This window comes from Lactuca serriola, chromosome 3 (genome assembly GCF_051521515.1).
Source record: "Lactuca serriola cultivar US96UC23 chromosome 3, Lser_US96UC23_V15, whole genome shotgun sequence".
NCBI classification, from domain to species: domain Eukaryota; kingdom Viridiplantae; phylum Streptophyta; class Magnoliopsida; order Asterales; family Asteraceae; genus Lactuca; species Lactuca serriola.
The window spans coordinates 45108767-45123233 of record NC_136410.1 but is presented as its reverse complement, the minus strand read 5'-3'; the positions used below and the strand labels follow the sequence as shown (position 1 = coordinate 45123233).

At 34.8% G+C, this 14467-nt stretch overlaps 1 protein-coding gene across 1 annotated transcript; it reads right to left on the bottom strand.

Annotated features, from left to right (window-relative positions):
• Positions 1–13250: 13250 nt before the first annotated feature.
• Positions 13251–13661, bottom strand: LOC145095194 (uncharacterized). Its single transcript, XM_079033117.1, has one exon. It carries the CDS (start codon positions 13659–13661, stop codon positions 13251–13253), a length of 411 nt encoding a protein of 136 aa, XP_078889243.1.
• Positions 13662–14467: the final 806 nt, after the last annotated feature.

Sequence of the window (14467 nt, the reverse complement as noted above, 5' to 3'; positions counted from 1 at the left end):
GGGTGAATGGAGTATTTTGTCTTGTGCGCTTCATTCATAACAACCTCTCTGTAACCACCAACTTTGGTTTCCAGATCTGGCTCATGAGATATCGGGCTCCATCACCTTTGATTTCTAAGTTCTTTTCCATTCCTCTTAAAGATTCCCCAGCCATATTTTCGGGTTTCAAGGCCTCAAGTTGAGCCTCTTTGATCTGTGTGGATAGGTATGAATGGGTAGTCATGGTCAACGACTTTACTCAACGTCTCGAGTATTCTTTTCTGCTAAGGGAGTCAGCTACTACATTGGCTTTACTAAGATGATAACGAATTTCGCATTCGTAATCGTTTAGTAGCTCCACCCAACATCGTTGTCTCATATTCAGGTCTTTCTGATCAAAGATGTGCTGGAGGCTTTTGTGATAAGTAAAGACTGTGCATTTTGTACCATACAGGTAATGCATCCAGATCTTCAGAGCAAAAACCATTTCTCCCAGTTCGAGATCGTGTGTGGTATAGTTGACCTCGTGATTCTTAATCTGTCTTGAGGCATAGGATATAACCTTTCCTCGCTGCATAAGAACACAACCTAGCCCTTGCTTGGACACATCGCAGTAAATTACAAAATCTTCCGTCCCTTATGGGAGGGACAAGATCGGTGCGCTACAAAGGGCTTGCTTTAGAGTTTGGAAAGCAATTGCTTGTTTCTCCTCCCAGCTGAAGATTACACCTTTCTGGGTCAAGGTGGTGAGTGGCTTTGCAATCTTTGAAAAGTTTTGATTGAATTTCCTGTAGTAGTTAGCGAGACCTAGAAATGGACGAATCTCTGTTGGGGTTCGTGGGGTCGCCCAACTTTCGATAGCTTTGATCTTGGAAGGATCAACATGTATCCCTTCCTTGCTGACTACATGACCTAGGAATTCCACCCTTCGAATCCAGAATTCACATTTTGAGAACTTCACATACAATTTCTCCGCCCTTAAAGTTTCCAAGACTTGTCATAAGTGTTGACTGTGTTCTTCCTTACTTCAGGAATAAACTAGTATATCGTCAATGAAAACGATAACAAACTTGTCTAAGTAAGGTCGACACACAAGATTCATCAGGTCCATGAATACTGCAGGTACATTCGTTAGACTAAAGGTCATCACTACAAACTCATAGTGACTATAGCGAGTTCTAAAAGCAGTCTTTGGAATATCAGCCTCCTGGACTCACAGCTGATTGTGTCCTGATCTCAGGTCAATCTTGGAGAAGAAACTTGCTCCTTGAAGTTGATCAAAATGGTTATCGATTCGAAGCAAAGGGTATCGATTTTTGATTGTGAGTTTATTCAATTCCATGTAGTCTATACACATGGGAAACGATCAATCCTTCTTTTTTACGAACAACACCAGTGCTCCCCAAGGTGAGAAGCTTGGTCTTATGAGGCCCTTGCTGAGAAGTTCATTCTGATGGGTTTTAGCCATAAGAACATCCTATGTGCTCATGCAAACCCTAATGCTTGGATCTAGGTTTCTCTATTGTACATGCAATTCATCCAAGACTTTAACCATAGTTCTAGCATACAATTAATCATATTAACATGAGAATGGGGTTTAGATCTTACCTTGATTGTTATGTATCAATAACAATCTCAATTCCTCCTTACAATGACTTTAGAAAGCTTAGAGTCACAATTGTCACTCCTCGAATGGCTCACAAACACCAAGAGCAAGAGGATGAAGAATGAGGAAGGAGGAGGCTGCCCAAAACGTGTGGAAACCCTAAAGAATGATTTGGCCACGTTTTTGAGTCTCAAGGGTCCTTTAAATAGTGAGGCTATTAGGGTTATCTAACAAGGAAACCCTAATTTGGATGCTTAGGCCCTAAGCAACCCATAGACTCCCTCCTTAGAGGCCTAGGATGATTTCTAATGGGTTTTCCCATAGAATTCGTCCACCCCTCTAATATGGAATCCATTAGCCCAATATTCAACTATCACACAATTGACAGTTCTAGTCCCTTAAGTTTAATTAATGTCTTTTAGCCACAAACTTAATTCTTATTAATTCTTCACTAATATTAATTAACCAATATGATTTCTCCTTTAATATATTATTCTCATAATATATTAATAAATCATAATTAATCCTCTCTCTCCATAATTCATCCTATCAAGTTGCTTTGGTGAAGGCAACCCAAAAGGACCATGCACCATCGGGTCAAGTACATACCAAAATAGTTATGAACTTAGACACTAATCCAACAGTCTCCCACTTGGATAAGTCTAATAACTATTCTGTGTATGACTTCAGATCCTGATCTGCAATCGTAGCTTTCCAAAGCCACTGTTAACTCTGATCTTATCAGATATGCATGTCCTTTAGATAAGGGATCATATATTCCTCCATTCTAGATATCGTATAGATATGAGACATGAACTTAATCATTCTCTCTATACTATTTCCTGACTTCCGATTTATGACGACTGACAACAGACTATAATTGAACACATCAAATTAGTCCCGACTTGGCCAAGCGCTTAGGTGTCATCACTAAATCATCGAGGGGCCCAAAGATATCGCTTTTATCCTACTTTGGATAAAAGGAACGGATAAACTTTGACTCAATGCTCGCTTGCACTCACTTGCCGAATTACACACAACAATATGTTTTATAACACCAAGTTACTGGTGCGTTTACATATTATCAATGTGTGACCGACTCACAAGATACAACTCACACATCTCGGTTTCAAGAATATAAGATGTTATCGTCTCACCAATCATTCGTGATATAATTCATGAAGTGATCCAAGTGAGCGTGGGTTTAATCCAATGCTCAAATCATATTCATAAGCACTCATGAACGTTGTAGCAAACAATTGCTTATGTCTAATACACTTTAGACAATCCACACACCAATTCACGGCAGTCTTCATTCATACCTACTTCTAACATATGAACGACTGTGGTCCATTCGAATAATTTGACTGTTCTGAACCAATTAAATTATTCAGGAAGTCAAAACATGTAAAGCGAAACACAAGAATAATACTAATCCCATATGGCCCCAAACTTTTGAGTATAAATAAAACACCTTTTATCTATCACCATATTGATTACTCATTATTTGCCGTTTCGGGTAATCAACTTCTTACTTGAATTATTACTACACTTGTCCCATTCTCTTAGCATGTACACAATGTTTACCTACGGTTCTTACTTTGTGAAATAGATCAAATGAACACATTTCCTATCATACTCATTTCACAACTCCTAATCCGTTTCACAAATGAAAGAATATCAAATTCTTGCCACTTATAGAATATGCTAGATTCTAACATTTTATGCAATGATCCTTTCACAATGTCATAGTACAATGACTATTGCCAATGAAATTACAAAGTCCTCTATTTGAGATTGTTACAATACAATTCCATAGACATGATGTCACTTACTCAAAGTACATTCCTTTGAACATCCTTTTGCATAAAATTTCTAATCTAGACATAGACTCTCAATATCCAACTCCCAATATGGAACCATTTCCATATTTTCCATATGACAACTCATTCTTAATAGAATCTTATCTATTCATAATAATGTCGATATGGTCCATCCAATACTATACTTCCAACTACTCACAAGCGACCAATCCTCGGCGAACTTTGGATCTTCCTTTGATAGTTGTTTAATTATCTTAGTCAAAACCGATTCTTGTCCTTTTTCCCTCTAAATGTGCTAGACATTTGGAAAATTTTTAGGATGGTCAAATATTATAGCATTTGCAATCGATCCTTTACCCGAAGCGTATGGGACACGATGCATAATGTCTTACATAAAGATACGATACTTTACCAATCTTCTGCCATAATATTTAATGTGTCACGTTCTCACAATTCGAACTATGAAGAGGGATGCCATAATCATAATCGAAATTTGAGAATGCATTATGTATCCTTGACTAATATTATTAACATTCCACAACCTAAGCCTTTAGATTTGAAATGAAGCATAATATTCTCTCCCTTAACTATAACAAAACAACTATTCAACCCTTACGACTTTGCAAGGTATAACTCTTGTTTTCTACAATTAATATTGCTAACTTGCAATACTTGCCTTAATAATCATACAAGCACAACATTTATGCTCCCACTATCATGATGATTATTATCATATAAGCATAATACTTATGCTTCCACTAGCTTTGACATGTAATCCTTTATATAAGCTTCTTAAACTTATACACCTTTGCCTTAGATAGCTCATATGTGTGTCTAAACAATTCAGACTAATTGCCAAATCTCACAATTCGAATCATGGAAAGGGATACCGTAACCATAATCGGATTTGAGAATCCAATTTTCACAATCACTATCTTCTTAAAATCTCTCTTAGTGAAAGCATTTCCTCACAGTCATTTTCATGAAGGAGGGAATCTTATGACACTTAGATTTTATGGTGTATGTGTTCCTATCCATGCGAATCTGCCCAAAACTAAAGTTTGGGACAAATCCAAACTCTTATGGACCGAACTTTCTTAATCATGATTTCTTGCCTTATGGTAACACGAGTGCCCACAATGTCTTCCAAGTAGTTAAGCAGCTCAACCTTTCCTATCAATGTACTTTTCATTGATCAAGGTCCTTGCCTTTTATGCATTCAAATGAGAACTCATAGAACTCACATGCATAGTTAACTCAATTGGAACCGCACAAAAACAAGATAGTGTCAACACGATAGGTTGTAAACCTCAACTCGTGTGCTAGTGATGATCGATAAGGTTTATTCTTGATTTGTTCTTGAAACCTTTCAAGACTAATAAGACTCACACTGACTCCTTGACATATAAGATTCTTTTATCAAGAAACATTTCATGACAAACGAATATTCAAGAGTTAGTGCAGTTTTATCAAGACAAAACATATCACAAATTGGTCCTAGTTGGTCTTTGTCTTATCCAAGACATCACAACCAACCAATTCCAAATGTGCATGAATAAGAAAACCTTTTTCCAAATTCTACATTTGATGAATGTTATAAACCTTCTTTAGACTTGTCACTAAATATCACAATCTTAACTTTAAGACTTGTTTTGGAACGAAGTATGATTGACTTCTTGATTTAACCATTTCTTCAATTCTTGATTCATTTTCTCAGACATACAATTGTACTAAGACTCACTTAGAGGATCAATTGAGATATGGTTCTTAATCATTAAGACTTATCATAGAACATAATAAAAGGTACTCTCCCTTCTTCTTACAATAGAGAAACTTTCATCTTTCTGCCTACTTGATTCTTCTTATTCGTTCTACTATTGATTTAAACTCTTTCAATCAATTCAGAATTACACTTAATCTTATAAGTATAATCATATTTACTAAACCTTTAGTGAATCATGACGAATATCTTTGTCACCCTTGTGGCGGACTTGATTAACACACAACTTTGTGTACTAGATCTCTTAGTCCTTCACTTGACACTTTGTCAATGAACTAGTCTAATTTCCAAATATGAACTTTCTCATTCATCGTGCAACCAAGTTGCATGATTCCAAGTTTCTATCCACTTGAAACTTGGGCGATGAGAAACTCTCCTATTTGGTAAATTCTCGACATTTTTCACAAACAACATAATTAAGAATCAAATCCATTATTGCTAATGACAGAAACATTCAAACATCAATTTTCATACACGCCATTGTAAGGATAAATAAATAAATAAAATCAAATTTTATTTTATTGCGGAAAAATTTGTCCTTACAATGCAATTCATTGAAAAACTATGTTAATACATGTTTCTTAGCCATCTATTCTAACTCTAAGTAGTAGCTCAAGAATCCAATCTTTAAGCAATGCGATCGAAATCCGTTTCTTCACGATTAGATTCTGCTCACTTCTTCCCTTAAGCTTCCTTTCCTTTCTTCGATCCTACAAAACATCAAATGTAATCTTATCGCATCATGTATTAAGAATCTAGAATAGGAACTTAGAAGAGTTAGTTAATGGATTTTACCTAAAGCAGAGCCATACGTTTTGACTCTCCCATCTCTTAGATCTCTTAGGTAAATAGGTCAGCTTCGTCTCCAATGTCCCTTCTCTTGGCAATAAAAGCAAATTGACTCTTTTGGAACAACACTCGGAACTACTTCTGACTTTGCCTTTCTCTTATGATCAAACTTTTCGATCATGGCATGCCTTTCGTTGCCATTGCCTATACTCATAAGGGTCTAGAAGGCCGATCCACCAATCAACTTTGCTTTTCCAGTGCGCCAAATCATTGATGATTCAGCAGCAATAAGCATATAGGTGAGATCAATGAGGGTTACGTCGTGGTTCATCATATAGAACTCTCTTACGAACTCACTATATAAGTTAGGAAGTGACTGAAGAACCCAATCAACAGTCAGCTCCTCACAGACAACAGATCCCAACATTCTTAACCTATCAATGTGTGACTTCATCTTTAGGATGTGTGCACACATTGACTTTCCTTCTTCATGTTTACTTGCCAAAAAGGCTTGAGTGAGCTTGAACTTTTCAAGCCTTTGAACTTGTGGGTTAGGGAGAATAGTTAGAGGAGGTGGAGGAAGTGAAGCATGATCTCTTGTTCCTCGATTGAATCGTGGAATATCATCTTCATGTGGAAGGCTTGTTCCACGGGATTTGGGAATACCATAGTTGTCATATTTTGACATCTACAAAACGGGAGAAAACAAATTCAAATTAGTTGATTAGAATCCTCGATGTGACACCCAAATGAAACATCGAGGCTAGGATCCAACACAATACACTACAACCTAGAAAAGGGATGCCGTAATCTAGTTGCAAAATATTTGAAGGTATGTAAATGACGATTTACCAATTTCCACCATGAAAAACAAAAAAAAAAAAAATTAAGTTTTAAATCTATTGAAAATTCCTAGATCTTTTGAGATTCATTGAACGTTTCAATGACATATTTAAATCTCGATATGCCCTTCTAGTTTGTGACTGGGATACCGAGGATCATAAAGCGGGTGTGAATAACCATGCAAACTTACATGGTGCCCCCACATGTTACAATTACCTATTCGATGTGCCGGTTAACCACACACGCTCCACCGAACTATGACAAACATTGAGTCACCCTTTGCTACCTTTGCTTAGAACCATTTAGTGTGCCGGTTAACCACACACGCTCCACTAATGTCTTCACAAGGGTACAAAGTGTAATTTCATGGAATTGCATCAATTCACTTTTGCCTAAAGTAACTAAGATTGGGAATTTTATGAAAGCATTTAGTTAGTTCTGTACTTCATTATACTTATAATGGAAGGTTTCTGTCCTATCCTACCCGTTCGGCTAACGACCCTCCACTAGTCAAGAGTGTGGTGGGTAAGAGTGGATACCCATATATTCGCTATTTTATAGGCAATTTCCTTAAACACCCCTTATAGACCAGCTTCGTGAATGAGGCCTACTAACGGTAAGACCGACTTTTACTCATACATATATATAATGTTAGAGTTTTAATGTTATATATAGTATAGGGTGTATTTTACACTTTTAAAATACTAGGCGGTCTAATTTTAATAAATTATACTTTTAATTTAACTAAATGTGAACCTAAACTTTTATGGATTTATTAAATCTCTCTTAATTATACACTATAATTAATTAATAAAACCATAAGGGTGTGATTTGAACTTTTCAAAACAATACTAGGGTTTTAGAATTTAACATTTCTAAATTAAACTATTAATCAACTTTTAAATTCCAAAACTTGAGGGCAAGTTTTGAAACATTTCAAAACATTAGGGTTTAACTTATTTAAATTTCAAATCAAAAAACTTTTATGTTCAAATTTAAACTATAAAACCTACATGGGCACAAATGAAACTTTTTCACAACACAAGGATCAAATAACAAATAATATAAATTAAACAATTAATTTTGTCATTATCTATATTTGACCTAATTTCAATTTCTTGCAAGATAAGTTACCCAATTAATACAAATAATCAATCTTTAATCATATAAGGAAGTTATTATCTAATCAATTGGTAATTATCTTGTGTTTTGGCAAGGATAATCTTTTAGAAACATTAAAAAACGTATTTTATAAGTTTAAAACGAATATGGTAATTATCCTTAAGCAAAACAACAATAAAATCCGAAATTCCCTCTGTCTGACGCTCCGAATCGCCGAGTCACACATTGGAACTCGCCGAGTAGGGCAGACTCGCCGAGTCCATGTAGTGACTCGTCGATTCAGTTCGAACAGAAGGCCAAAATTCGATTTTCAGTTAATAATTCAACATAACATCACATACAACAGAAACCAATCAAGGCTCTGATACCACCAGGGCCGGTCCTAGACAATTTGGGGCCCAGGGCCAAAATAAAATCGGGGCCCTCATAATGTTTTTTTTTTTTATAAAAAAAAGAGGGCGGCACCTCCAAAAATTTTATTAATTATAAAAAATAATACAATTGAAGGCTGGGGACTCCCCACCTATGGAAAAAAAGACTTCGGGACAGGCCCTGTAAGCCAAACAACCTAGCAACTATTAATACAAAACAATAAAATAAAAAAGCCAAAACATGCTCTAAATCAAAATACATAAACATATCAAAGAAAAACTAAAGAAATTTACATTTACGAGCTTTTTTAGATGCAAAGTCATCAATTATAGAATCAAGTTCAATATTATCCAACAAATCTTTTTCAATGCATAACATAGCCAAACCATTTAATCTTTCTTGTGACATTGATGATCTCAAATAATTTTTTAATAATTTTAGTTTTGAAAAATTTCTTTCTGTTGATGCTATAGTAACTGGTATGGTTAATAAGATTCTATATGCAATACAAACATTTGGATAACAATCTTTACCTTTGACAAACTCTAAAATTTCAACCGATGACATAACAACATTTGGCAAAGTTTTTTGTAATACTTTAAGTTCCGTCAAAAATTCATTTAAATCCACATCACATAAGTTATTATGAGTAAACTTATTTACACAAACAACACAACTTTTTTTAAGTTCAATATCATCCAATGACTTTAACCTTTTTGAATCATATAAAAATCCAAAAATGTTTTCAAAGTTTGTTAATTGCTCAAATCTACCCTCTAATGATGCAATTGCCACATCAACAATATATATAAAATACTCGATTCTAAATGATTCTTCGGGTGATAGTAATTCATCTTCACAATTAATTTCATCAAATTGTTTTTTTCTAGTAATTTGGCGTTTTTTTGGGAATATAGGTTCAACTTCCATATCCGATGCAATGGCCTTAGCATTATCAATACTAATGGCATAACCTTCATTTCTATAATTTTTAAAAAATGTTATCATATTTTTTAATAGATCAATTGTGGCATCAATACATATAGTTTTGGTTTGCATTTTTTTACTAACTTTATTTATAGCAAATAAAATATCATACCAAATTACCATACCATGTAAAAAAATCATAACTTTCAATAGCATTAACTAAACTTTCAGCTTCACTTTTAGACTTTGCATCATCACATGATGAACTTAATTCTATCAAGGCATCCCTTATATGAGGAGCTTGAAACCTAATGGCTTTGACACTTTTTATTCTACTCTCCCAACGTGTATTAGATAAAGATTTTACCGTTAAGTTAGAGATTTTATCAAGTAATATTGACCATCTTTTGGTTGAACTTGAAAATAATACAAAAATGCGTTGCAAAACTCCAAAAAAAGAAATCGCTTTGGCACAAGAATGAGCCATATCACTAATCGTGAGGTTAAGACTATGACAAGCACATGACATAAACAATGCTTTTGGATTAATTTCAAGTAATCATTTTTGAACACCTTGGTGTTTTCCTTTCATGTTAGAACCATTATCCTAACCTTGTCCTCTTATATCATCAATATTAAGACCATAAGATTTAATTGCATTTAATAACTCATTAAAAAGTCCTAAACCTGATGTATTTTCTACCTTTAAAAATTCTAAAAAAAATTCTTCAACTTTTATTTTATTATTAGACATGTTCACACATCGAATAACAAGAGTCATTTGTTCTTGATGGCTAACATCGGGGGTGCAATCAAGAATAACAGAAAAATATTTTGATTCTTTTATAATATTAATTATAGAATTTCTAACATTATTAGCTAAAATAGAAATAATTTCATTTTGAATTTTGTGTCCTAAATAATGAAGATGAGTTTGATGATTTTCTATGTGTCTAACATGTTCTTGCATTATAACATCAAATTCTGCCATCATTTGAATTGCTCCCAAAAAATTACCATTAGATTCTTGAAAAAGTTTTTCGTTACAACCTCGAAAAGCCAAATTATATTTTGCCAAATATTTAATGACAACAATTATTCTTTTTAAAACTTGCCTCCAACGTTCTTTTTCAGTTAAAACTGTATTTTGTAAATCTTTATCAATTGTTTTATTCTTATCAAATCTTGCTATTAGTTCATCCCAAGAATCCATACAAAAAAGATGTTGGGAACTATTTTCATGTTCTTTAAGTCTATCAAATAGATGTTTCCAATCATTAAATCCATCATTTGCTAAAGAAATTTTATTAACATAATTATTAGGTTTAAACAATTTACAACAAAAACAAAACACTTTATCAACTTTTTTTGAGTAAATTAACCATTTTCGATCACTCGTTTCACCATTACTTAACTTTCTAGTATAAGAAGCATAAGAAAAATGTCTAGATAGATTATCTTTAGGATACACAAAATTTGATTCTCTTATTGGCCATTTTTCAATCAAAATATCTCTTAAGTTATTATCAAGATTATCCCAATTACTAGGATCATATATATCTAAAGGTGGAATAAATTGTTCATTGTTATCATTCATGACATTTTCATTCTCATTCTCATTTGAAATGTTAACATTTTCATTATTGACATTAACATCTTCATTATTAATCTTTTCATCATCAAAATCAACATTTTCATTTGAAACTTTTTCTTGAGAAACATTTTCATTCAAGACATTATCTTGCTCATTAAAAATAGTTTCATGTGTGAGATTATCTTGTTCATTTACTTGTACATCAGCATAACTATTTTTTTTTAAAAACCTGTGCATAGACCCTTTTTGAGTTTCATTATCTTGTTCAATTTTTTGTTTTTTCTTTCGTTTTTCACTTCCAGACATATACTTCTAGGATGCATATTAAATAGAGTGATAAGAGGCAATCATGCAAACAATCAACAAGCACACAATGACACAGATAACAAATAATAAAAGATTAGAGTTCTTGTTCTTTGTACCTACTGTTGACTGCCAGTGATGCTTTGATGGTAATTGGTAAACTGTTGATGCTGTGAGCTTTTAAATAACCTCTAAGAAACTGGAAGTAGTAAGTTGCTGATGTTGTTACGGAAAATTCTAAAGTTAAAAAAAAAAAGAAATCAGATTAAAAATAGTAACATTAAACAACTGAAATTAGGCAATTGAATAATAAATTATCTCTAAAACAAATTGAGAAGGCTACTTACAGAGTCAAGATTTTTTGAGTTAAACTGTTAAAAGGATTCACAATCACACAATCTGAAGGTTATATTCCTGGATTCTCAATCCTCAGATTCTACATAACATAAAATTATGAATATTAGATTCATAAAAAATTAGAAAATCACAGATAAATAAGAAATTTGAATGCTAGAAATTAGAACTTACAGATAAAATTCTGTGATAAATAAGAAATTTGAATGCTAGAAATTAGAACTGTGATAACATTAGGGCTTGATTTTTGGCATGACCGCATGAATGTTTGGAGATTGCTGTTGAAAACTTTGAATTGTGACGACTCATGACTCGTCGACTCAGTCTTCTACAGTTCTACTCTTCCGTCTCTTCGTCTGTGAGGACTCGTTCACAGGTCTGTGAATCTGTCACAGTCTCACATATTGAACTTCAAAATCAAAAATAGATGGCCAATGAAATCGTGATTACCAAGAAAGAAGCGAAGGAGAAGATGCACTGAATCGCAGAATCGGAAATTAGAAAAGACAGAATTGGGGAAGAAATAACAGATCGATTCAAATCATTTAATTGAAATCGAAGAAGAAATATAAGAACCTGATTATTGAGACCGTTGCAGTGTTGCTTAACTTACAATCCAGAGAAAACGTTTCGATTCCATAGTCGATCGTTGAAGATTAATTGTGCCTTAGAAGTCGGCATCTCTCGCAGTCTCGCTCTCAGCACGCCAGTCGTTCCCCATTCCGCAATTCCTCCCGCTTTCTTTTTGGACTTTTGGTTGGCGTTGATAAGAAACAATTGTTATACTGGGCTTCAGCAATCAGAGTCCAATAAGCTTAAACCTAATGGGCTAATACTATACAATTAATATAAGACATAAAATGGTGGCCCTATGGCATTTAGGGGCCCGGGGAGGTCGCCCAGCTTGCCCAGGCCCATGGGCCGGCCCTGGATACCACTGATGTGTTTTAGCCATAAGAACATCCTATGTGCTCATGCAAACCCTAATGCTTGGATCTAGGTTTCTCTATTGTACATGCAATTCATCCAAGACTTTAACCCTAGTTCTAGCATACAATTAATCATATTAACATGAGAATGGGGTTTAGATCTTACCTTGATTGTTATGTATCAATAACAATCTCAATTCCTCCTTACAATGACTTTAGAAAGCTTAAAGTCACAATTGTCACTCCTCTAATGGCTCACAAACACCAATAGCAAGAGGATAAAGAATGAGGAAGGAGGAGGCTTCCCAAAACATGTGGAAACCCTAAAGAATGAGTTGGTCACGTTTTTGAGTCTCAAGGGTCCTTTAAATATTGAGGCTATTAGAGTTATCTAACAAGGAAACCTTAATTTGGATGCTTAGGCCCTAAGAAACCCATGGACCCCCTCCTTAGAGGCCCAGGACGATTTCTAATGGGTTTCCCCATAGAATTCGTCCACCCCTCTAATATGGAGTCCATTAGCCCAATATTCAACTATCACACAATTGATAGTTCTAGTCCCTTAAGTTTAATTAATGTCTTTTAGCCACAAACTTAATTCTTATTAATTCTTGACTAATATTAATTAACCAATATGATTTCTCTTTTAATATACTATTCTCACAATATATTAATAAATCATAATTAATCCTCTCTCTCCATAATTCTTCCTATCAAGTTGCTTTGGTGAAGGCAACCCAAAAGGACCATGCACCATCGGGTCAAGTACATACCAAAATAGTTATGAACTTAGACACTAATCCAAGACATTCAATTGGCTTGACAGTTCCTACATTTCTGATGGTGCAAGGCGATATGGAGACTTATCTACAGGGGTATTTCCCGGTATTATGTCAATTATGAATTCAACTTGTCTTTCATGCAGAACTCCAGAAAGATCATCAGGGAAAATCTCGGGGAAATTACAGACTTTGGGAATGCTCTCGAAGTCCTTCACTTCTTGTTTCTTGTCTACCATGTGAGCTAGAAAAGCACAATACTCCTTGCAAAGATACTTTTGTGCCTTGATACAGGAAATAATTTGTAGGTTCGTGCCAAATTTGTTGCCGTAGACGATAAGGATCTCGTTACTTGGTAGGTTAAGGCGAATAGCTTTCTCGTAACATAGGATGTCGGCACGATTAGGACTTAACCAATCCATACCAATGATGACGTCGAAACTTTTTATGGATACCGACATCAGTTCGATTGGGAAGGAAAAGTTATTTAGAGTAAGGGTACATCCTATGTATATATCGTTAGTGCACTCGGTTTTCCCGTTGGCCATTTCTACAGTGAAGGTATCTTTTAATGGTTGAAAATTTTGTTTAAGTAGGTGTTCGAATTTATGGCTCACAAAGCTTTTCTCTGCACCACTATCAAATAGAATGCGGGCGTATGAAGTGTCAAGTGACCAAAAGCTAGTATTCTTCCTACTCCACCGACATTCCTTGCCTTTAGACAATCCTTTTTGAAGTGTCCAGTGTCACCGCATTCATAACATGCCCAACTTACTTCAGCGCCAGGAACTTGAGTGATCAGTTGCAGAGGTGACCAATAGAATTGGGCAGTGTACCCTTTTCTGTTGCAATTCCTACATTACATTTCATGGCCATTTCCATTGTGATGGAAATTACACTTTTTGCATATCGGTAATTTACCATCATACTGCTTTGTTGGTGCAGGAGTAGCAGGAACAACATCAGGAGTGGTAGCAACATGAACTGCGACTATCTGTTGCTTCTTAGAAGGCTCTTGGGAAGATTGACCCTTCCTTTTGTTCCATGGATTTTTGTTATTGTTGTTGTTGTTGTTTATTTTGGGTTGTTCTGGAGCAATAGTCATGAAGCCCCGACGGACTCCATGATCTACTAGAGAATGTGCCAATTTTTTGGCACTATCGAAGGTAACAGGATTTGAAGCTAGCATGCTCCCTTGGATCTGAGGTGATAGTCCCCAGATATACCTTCCTATTTTCTTGCTCTCCAAAGCAACCATTCCAGGACA